Source organism: Gekko japonicus, unplaced genomic scaffold (assembly GCF_001447785.1).
Source record: "Gekko japonicus isolate JY-2015 unplaced genomic scaffold, Gekko_japonicus_V1.1 scaffold746, whole genome shotgun sequence".
Classification (NCBI taxonomy): domain Eukaryota; kingdom Metazoa; phylum Chordata; class Lepidosauria; order Squamata; family Gekkonidae; genus Gekko; species Gekko japonicus.
The window spans coordinates 202046-211336 of NW_015169797.1; the positions used below are offsets into that span (position 1 = coordinate 202046).

The 9291-nt window shown below is 42.7% G+C and overlaps 1 protein-coding gene across 6 annotated transcripts in view; it reads left to right on the forward strand.

Annotated features, from left to right (window-relative positions):
* Positions 1 to 9291, forward strand: part of CNOT8 (CCR4-NOT transcription complex subunit 8) — a 31399-nt gene extending 22108 nt beyond the window's left edge. For all 6 annotated transcript variants that reach the window (XM_015417070.1, XM_015417071.1, XM_015417074.1 and 3 more), the window contains exons 5-7: positions 6003 to 6147; positions 7872 to 7982; positions 8190 to 9291. In XM_015417070.1, the coding sequence (XP_015272556.1) occupies positions 6003 to 6147; positions 7872 to 7982; positions 8190 to 8339 (406 nt within the window). In that variant the 3' untranslated portion in view covers positions 8340 to 9291. The remainder of the gene's footprint in view (positions 1 to 6002; positions 6148 to 7871; positions 7983 to 8189) is intronic.

Consider the following 9291-nt stretch of genomic DNA (forward strand, 5'->3'; position numbering starts at 1 on the left):
CCGCATATGGAAGGGCAGAACATCTAGCTACGGCAAATGCTCTTCTATGGAGAGCCAGTTTGGTGTAGTGATTAAGTGCGTGGACTCTAATCTGGGAGAACCGGGTTTGATTCCCCACTCCTCCACTTGCACCTGCTGATGTGACCTTGCGTCAGTCACAAGCTCTGGCACAGCTGTTCTTGAAAAAGAGCAGTTGCTGTCAGAGCTCTTTCAGCCTCACGTACTTCACAGGGTGTCTGTTGTGGGGAGGGGAAGGGAAAGGAGTTTGTAAGCCACTCTGAGTCTCCCTTGGGTAGTGAAGGGCAGGGTATAAATCCAATCTCTTCTTCTTCTTCTAGAATTTTTTTCCTCCACTGAAGTCAAGTATGTTGCTGGCTCAATGGTGCTTTTAATATTTAACAACACCCCAAGTTTGGAAGCCTTAGAGATGTCAGATTGTCGCTCAATATCTTCAACGTTTTGTTTAATTAGCCCTTTGGCTTGTTCAAATCCATAGGGTAAAAGTAGCTGAGGTGAGAAGCCAATTCTATGAATCTGATAGTGAACTGCCTTGATCCAACTGGATTGGAAATCATCCTGGAATATCAGGGGAAGCAGGCCTTGTTGGTTGAAATGACCTTTCAACCACACATAGATAGATGGATAGAATGCATACCCTAGCTTCAATCCTAAGATTACCGGACTCCAGTCGTATCCAAGCATTGGATACACAGTTTGGAACTTGCAGAACAGTTCTTAAAAATTTGGACTAAACTCTTTCTTGTGGCATAAAGCATGAGGAAGGTGGCCCTAAGAATGTTCCATAGAGGAGTTGTGCCAATGATTTGGCCTTATGTAACTTCAGGGCTGCAGGAACAAAGTGTCCACCATGTGTTTAAAAAAATTTCAGTATGGCTTTTGTGGATCTCTCTCCTAGATCGGCAACATGTTTGCTGTGCTTAACCCTAGAACTGAAGGCCTGTATAACTACGGCCAGGTATTAAAAACTATCAACTTGTTCTATCTGATGACCATTCATTGCCCAATTCCTGGGTTTGGGTCTACTTCCAAAAGCTACAATTTTGGTTTTCTGATAATTAATTGTGAGAAGCTCATCTTCACAAAACATGTTGAGCTTCCTTCGGGCTCACCTAAGACCAACTGGGGTTCGAGATAATACCACAGCACCATCGGCATACACTAAAACAGATATATGCCGGTTAGCAAGTTTAGGGGGATGAAGATCAAAGGTGTTAAGCCAACTTACTATATTGTTAATATAAAAAATAAACAGAGCTGGGACTAATAGACATCCCTGCCTGACACCTCTGAAGGTTTTAATAGGATGGCCAAATCTACTGCATCTGACTCTTTAAAAAGTATGATCGTGCAGGGCCTGTAGTAGAAACAAAAGTCTTTTATCTATATTTGAATTTAAAAGCTTATTCCAGAGCTGAGGTCCTGAAACAGAATCGAAGGAAGATTTGAGATCGAAAAATGCAGCATATAGCGATGTTGCTCCCCTGGCAGAGTATTTCTCAATAAGGTGATGTAATGTCAGGCAGTGATCAAGTGTAGACCTACCTGGTCTGAAGCCTGCCTGTTCAATAGCCAAAATATTTTCTTGTTCTAGCCAGTCTGAAAATTTATTTAATAGATGTCCTGCATAAAGTTTACTTACGTTTAGCAAATTAATTGGTCTATAGTTGGATGGGTCCTCCTTCTTACCCTTTTTATAAAAGGGGACAACTATAGCTAAACCCCAAGACTTGGGGACATGGCCCATATTATTGATGTGTGTAAAGAGGGGAGCTAGGAAAGCGGCCCACCAATCCTTATTCTCTTTTAAAAGTTCTGGTGGAATGCCATCTGAGCCTGGGGCTTTAGCATTTTTCAGCTGCCCAATAAGGGATTCAATCTCACCAACTGTTACGGGGGACCATTTCATGGTATTTTCTAAAGTTACCACCGATGGAGAATGAACAGCATCGTTGTACATTTCGCTAAAAAAGGAGACCCATCTGTCTGCAGGAATACAGGGAGTTATTGGTGACTTAGCACCTGCCGCTCTACAAGTGTCTAACTTCAGGAAAAGGGATGTATTTGAAAAGCTATTCCCCCCCCCCCCCGTGATCGAAAACAGAGATTGCAAAGAGGGACGCCTCTTTTGCGAATGAGCGGTTAAAGGACACGAAGGGGAAGAGGGGAGGAAGTAAACCAAAAGTGTTTTGAGAGACTTATCTGAATAACGAAGTTACTTGGCGAATTTTCCAAGTTTTGTGGGAGCGGTAGAAACTGTAAACAAAACGGGAAAGATGGCGGCTCAGCAGAGAAACTTTAAAACGAAACCGGGCAGTCAGAGTCCGAGGCCGGAAGAGGGAGCAGATGTCCTCAAACTTCTGGCGGATATGCTTAAGCCGGTGATGGAACAACTCGATGGTATTAACCACGAATTGACTGTGATGAATAAAAATTTTGCTGCACAACAGCTCCAGCTGAACGAAACAAAGAAAAAAGTGGAGCAGGCAAACGAGAAAATTAAAGAGATAGACACCACAAGCAAGAAGATGAAGAAAAGGATGGGAGAGGTGGAAATGAAGCAGAATTGCCAAGAGAACCGAGTTTTACAGCTACAGATGGGAAAAGCTAACATGGTTCTCAAGTTTCAGGGGGTTCCTGAAGCAGATCGAGAAGACTTGAAGAAGGTGCTTAGTGAAATTATCGCTCCAGCAGTAGGCTTAACAGCGGATGAACTTGTAAACGAAATGGAGATAGCCTATAGGGCATACTCCAATTACATTAAAAAAATAGCCTACCTGGAGAAATAGTAGTCAAGTTTGTAAGAAGACAAACACAGGCCCCGGTCACACGAGCTGGAAAATGCGGGGAGGGGGGAGCGTGGCTGTTTGCCCCGGGGCAAACTAATGCGCAACTGCGAGATCAGACGTCTGGTTGAGGTCCCGTCGAGGTGCCGATCACACCACAGGCAAAGAAGCGGGGGGGCGTGGCAAACGGGGTTGGGGTTTTTTTTTTACTTTTTAAAACTGAAGTTTGCGCAAGCTCCGTTGGGTGCTTGTGCGCATCCGTGGAGCCTTGGGGGAAAAAGGATCTGTTTGCGAGGGGACGTGGGCAGGCGCTGGATGCCACCGGAAACGCGATCAGACGCCCGCCCTTGCCCTGCGGTTTCGGGAAACTAGTACCTCCGAGGTATTAGTTTTTTGCCGCGCATCTTCGGAGGGAAGCCTCGGTTGAGCCACGGGAGCTCTATGCTTCCCAGATGTGGCGGTAAGATCACGCCCGGAAAATCCGCCTATCTTCCATCTCTCTAGCGAGGCTACTGTTCGATGTGACTGCAGCCACAGGACACCATTATAAAAGCAACTTCAGCAACTCCACTGAAAATGGGAAATGTAATCATCAAAACTTTAAAGGACATTCCAGTTGAAATTAGAAAAAAGAGGAAAAAATTACAAGGACCTAATTTCTTTTCTTCAAACAAATGGGATATCATTTCTGGAAGGTGTCATCTTTAAAATCAACGTTAGAAGAGAGAAGAGACTCCACTTTTAAAGCTAAAGAATTTTTGAGACGCCAGCTGGGGACAGAGGAAGAGTCCAAAGTCGAGTGACTCCGCTACCTCGGGAATGGAAGAGGACTCTGCGGCAGAAAAGGGTGCAGGACCTGCCAGAGTGCTATACGATTTCAGAGACAGAAAGCCGAAGTAAAGGCAGAAGGACTTGGAAAATGGCCTTTTAAAGCGAAGTATAGAAGATGATCAGAGATTTCTCTCATAATAAATAACAAAATAACATATGAACAGCAAACTGTGATAAGCAAGAACTCTACAAGTATATTGTGATAATAAAACTAATTGTACTAACATATTTACTAACAGTAAAAAGATCTTCTCCTCTTGGGGTTTTAGTCTAGTGTGATTTGCTTTTCTTTATCCCTAGTTGTAGTCCCTTCCCTATATTTCTTTGTAGTTTGTAGTATATGCAAAATAAAAAAAATATTCCTACGGGGATTAAAAAAAAAAAGGGGGTTATAGGGAAGCTGAGAGCAGAGGGTTTGGACTATATTTTGATTGCCCCTTTTTAGCCACACCAGATTTGGTTGTCCGAACTCCTCCACCTTGAGGGGTCTGAGTATATCACCTTTCCACCAGTTCTGGATTTGTTAGCAAGGGTCCTGTTCTTCACCACAATATGGCCTGTTTACATCTTATAGTGTGGAGGATATGCTGGTAGGGCTACAGTTCTAACCTGAAGTGTGCGATGTCTTAGTCCAGGCTAGAAAATCCTCTGCCTGGTATTCCTACTCTAGAAAGTGGAATCGGTTTGAGTTCTTACCCTTTACCTGCCCCCTGTCCCTGGTTTTGGAATACCTATTTTCTCTTTTATCTGGAAGGCTAGCTGTGTCCTCGGTGAAGGTGCACTTAGCAGCCATCTCTGCATATCATGAGGGAGTAAGGGCTCTTCCCCTTTTGCCTATAAGCTGTCACAATGTTTCCTTAAGGGCTTACACAACGTTTCTCCCCTCCCCCCACAATGGTCCCTTTCCCTGGTCTTGGCTCAGTTGATGAACCAGTGGCCCTGTGTCCCCTAGCCTTACTCTCCAAGAAATTTGCTTTCCTCATAGCAGTTACTTTGGCCAGGAGGGTGAGCGAGTTGGCAGCCCTGAGGGTAGACACCCACATTTTTAAAGGTTTTCAAATGAGAAAGTGTTACTCCACCCCAGTCGAGTTTCTACACAAGGTAGTCTCTATAGCACTACTAGTTTTCTTCCCATCCCTGGTGTCTGGTGTTGAGAAGGCTCTCTATATCCTGGATGTTTGGAGGGCTTTATTATACTATGTGGAAAGGGTGAGGCCTTTCCGGATAGATAAGGCCATATTCATTTGTTATTGGGGCCCAAGAAAGGGGAAGGCTGGTTCTTCTCAGTCCCTTTCTAGATGGGTCATGGCTGCCATCCATCCCTGTTATGAGGCAACTGGTCAACGGTGCCCCTTGCAAATTACGCTGCATTCCACAGAAGAGTCCCACTAGTGGACATCTGCAGAGCTGCAACATGGTCAGTGGAGGATACGTTTGTCAAACACTTTGTGTTGGACCTGCAAGCAAGGAAGGACGCAGATGTGGGCAAAGCTGTTTTTCAGTTGCTTTTTCAGGGAGACTTTCACCCTGCCCCCTTTGGTGAGTAGCTTGCTAATGTCCCAATGTGGCACTGCACTGAAGACGGAAGATGAAAACAGGATTGCCATTACCTGTAAAAGTTACCTGTTCTGTGCAGACACACATTTCCTCAGCCCTGCCCCACTGTGAGCTCTCACATGCTAGGCTTCCAGTATGATTGTTGGTGGCGACCTGACAGGAACTGTGGGAGAAGGGGGCATCCTGCCTCTGGAGCACCTGACAGTTTAGGCGGGAAAAACCGTTGGCTCCGTAAGGGAGGGGCGTCCCTTATGGGCTTTTTAGCTGGAAAAAAGTCTGTCCATGGCTGGCCTGTGCAAGTGCAGTCCCAGTACGTCTCTGCACAGAAGATATCAATGAACAACAGTTACAGGTATGTGTAACCCTGTTTTTTTTTTTCTCTTCCTGGCAGAGGACCTTTGTGCTTTCTCTAGCAATGTGACAAGTAGAAATTCAGCAAATAAAGCTTTTCACATAATTTTTGAATCCTAGCAAGATGTTTAGTTACTAAATGTTTAGCTGTCATGTAAGACAAAAAAATGATTGGGCTACTCAAATAATTAATCAAAGTAAAGTTAAAGGAGCCGTAGAGTTAAGTGGTACTTTAGTTATATATAGGGCAGCAAAGCATAAGTGGATTGAAATACTTTTAAATGCTGGGCTTTAAAACCTCATCCTCCCAGAAACTTGTAGCTATACTTCAGCAGCTGTCTTCTGGCTTTGAAAAGTATGTGCTGAAATAGGGGAAATGTGGTACGATACCCTACTCTTACTAGACATAAGCTTTTGACTGTTGCTCGGTGACATCTCTTTTCAACATTTCTCCAACAGTGGCTATGACTTCGGTTATATGGTAAAACTGCTGACAGATTCAAGGCTTCCAGAAGAAGAGCATGAATTCTTTCATATCCTGAACCTTTTCTTCCCATCCATATATGATGTTAAGTATTTAATGAAGAGCTGCAAAAATCTGAAGGTACTTTCAGTACTGTGCTTGCCAAGCTTGCAGTAAGTTGGGGTTGGCTTGTAAACCTACAAGCAAAAATTGAAGTAAACTAACATGTATCACACTTTGTTTTCTTAATCATTAGGCCTATATAATTTTAAGTACTATTGCTTTATATATGCATATTAGGGTTGAAATGCTGATCAGTTGGGTACCTATCATTTTAGCATAACCAAATCCAGAAAATGTCAAGAAAGTGCTGTCTTTTTTTGATGGGGTTTGGGGAAGGTTGTTGACAGTTCAAATGCTAATCCTAAAGCTTGCATTTATAAGATGTACATACAAGTCTTTTTAAAAATTCATGTAATTTATATTTGGACCAAAGTTTTGATTCAAATTATAAGGTTTGTAAGGCTTGCTGATATGAGAACATGTTATGGGGGCAGGTACATCTACATTTGTCTACTGTCTGTCCACATAATCCTGTTCAGACATCTTATTTCAGTTTTATAGACTGAAATTGATTATATATGCTGCAGTATATTCTTGGAAATTGACATATAAACTGTTTTGTATCAGCTGCAACACTAAAAGTGTGTAGTAGTCCATAATATATATAAGTGAGGTCATGTATGTTTCCTAGAAGTCATGAGGCTGGATTAATGGTTGGGAATTGTTTTTTTTCAGGTGGGTTTCATTTCAGGGAGTGGGGAGGAACCCAGGCTCAATCCCTGCTTTGAAGCTCACTGGATGATCTTGATAAAAGTCGCATTCTCATTCTTATCTCATTGTTGGGTTGCGGCTAAAATTGCTCACAACCTTGTAAAAAAGGAATAGTGTAAATAAATCCAATCTCACTTATGCCCCAGTGATGACTCCAAATGGCCTACATTATTTTTCCTTCGTTTTATCCTCATAACAATCCTGTGAGGTAGGTTAGTGTGTATGGCTGGCCAAAGTCACCCACCGAGGTTCCAAGTTAGAATGGGGATTTGAACCTGGCTCTGCTAGATCATATAGGGCTACGGTGGCTCAAGTGGTTCAGATGCTGAACTGCAGACCGGAAGGTCGGTAGTTCAGCAGTTCGAGACCAGAGTGCCGCATGACGGAGTGAGCTCCCGTCTCTGGCCCCAGCTCCTGCCAACCTAGCAGTTGAAAAGCAAGAAATTGCAAGTAGATAAATAGGTACCACTTTGGTGGGAAGGTAACAGCGTTCTGTGCACCTTGGCGTTTAGTCATGCCGGCCACATGACCACGGAAATGTCTTTGGACAGCACTGGCTCTTCGGCTTGGAAATGGAGATGAACACCACATCCCTAGAGTCAGATTCAACTGGCTTTCGAGCAAGGGAAGCCTTTATCTTTTTACTGCTAGGTCATGGTATGACACTCTAACCACTATCACCAACTACTACTATCATGTTGTCCACTGCTGTCAAATTGGGTTTTGTCTTCTGAATCCCTTAGTGGTATCATCACTCATTTGTTACTGAATTCTTATTCAAGGTTAACTTCATTCATAAAAGTAAACATGAATCTTTGTTTATTGCAATCACCATCTATAGGGATGCCTTTGAAGACATTCTAGAAATTTCAGGTGGTACAAAATGTGGTGGTCCACCTTTTAATCCATTGTCATGCCAAAAGTGCATTATGCCTGTATGAAGGCCACTTCATGATCCGTCTTTTTCCAGACTCAGCTCCAGCTGCTGCATCAGACTTGTTCAGTTCTCAGATTTGTTCTCTGTATTGCAGGGAGGTCTTCAAGAAGTTGCTGACCAGCTAGATTTGCAGCGGATTGGACGGCAGCACCAAGCTGGATCAGACTCTCTACTCACAGGGATGGCATTCTTCAGAATGAAAGAGGTACATGCAACTTGCCTATTCTGAAACATCAGGAAGGGGAATACATAGGGACCTGTGCAGCTGAACTCTGTCCTTGCAATTTCTCATACTATTCAAGAGTCCCTTTCGAAGAGCACTGCAGGAATGTCTTGATATAATTGTATGGCAAAAGTTACAAGGAATGAATGGCACAACTAGAAATGTAATGTTTGCTTTCTCTCTCTCCAGTTGTTCTTTGAGGATACAATTGATGATGCAAAGTACTGTGGGAGACTATATGGCCTTGGTACCGGAGTGGCTCAGAAACAGAGTGAAGATGTAGAAACAGCCCAAGAAAAAATGAGTATTTTGGCTATCATCAACAATATGCAGCAGTGACAAGTAGGTCTCATTTTACTCATGGGACCATGGGGGTAAACTGCCTCCTTAAAACTGTCTCACATCTCTTAAACAAATGGCAAAACTGCTAGAGTTTTTGTAGAGGGCAAAAGCATCTTTATGTCAAACCCCAGAAGATGCTGATCAGGTGATTTCATAATTGTTGAAATAGTATTTTGCCTCTATGTAAAAACCAGAGGGACAAGTTACAATGTATATACCTCTTTTCTTTTAAACCAGATTGAATTTGCAAGGCGTAAATTCATTTCAGAACTTTCAGCAGAGCTGCAGTTCTCTCATGCACTTGCAGATTCAGCTTTTGAAAGCTTATTTTAAAACTTCTTTTGCTCTCTGTGAGGGTGATGTGTTTTTCAGCCCTCTGCTAGTTTTTACCTTTTGTGTAAGTCAGTTTGTGACCATTCAACCCTGGTGGTGGAGATAATGCATGAAGATCAGTCTTAGTAGCAGTAATGGTTGTATTGGCTAGCACCTCCTTCCTTTAGATTGCTGCACCGTGGAGTATTATATTACGTTTAATCTTTACTGTAGATTGGAACAAAGTTGTCTGCATGCTTGAGACTGCAATTAACAGTCTGGACCAAAACTATTTCAGTTGCTTGGTTTCACTTCAAGTGAAATACTTTCCCCTTCTAATAACTGGAGGTTCTTAAGTGAATAAAATTAATGTTGTATTTAAAATTTTACAACCAGTGAAAGTTAAAGCTTCTAGGTTTCCCTTTTATACTACATTACAGCCCCAGGTTGTTGAAAATGGCTATAGAGTAAGAAGCAAGTCTGATACAGTCCTGAAAGCCAAAGGAAGGTGACAAGTCTGGTATTTTAACAAGCTTAAACTCTCCACTGTGCACATATTTTGCGAGCTGGTGTTGAAAATGCTTGTGTGTATATATTATTGGTTCTTAATTTTGTAAAATAAAGACTTTTTTCTTAA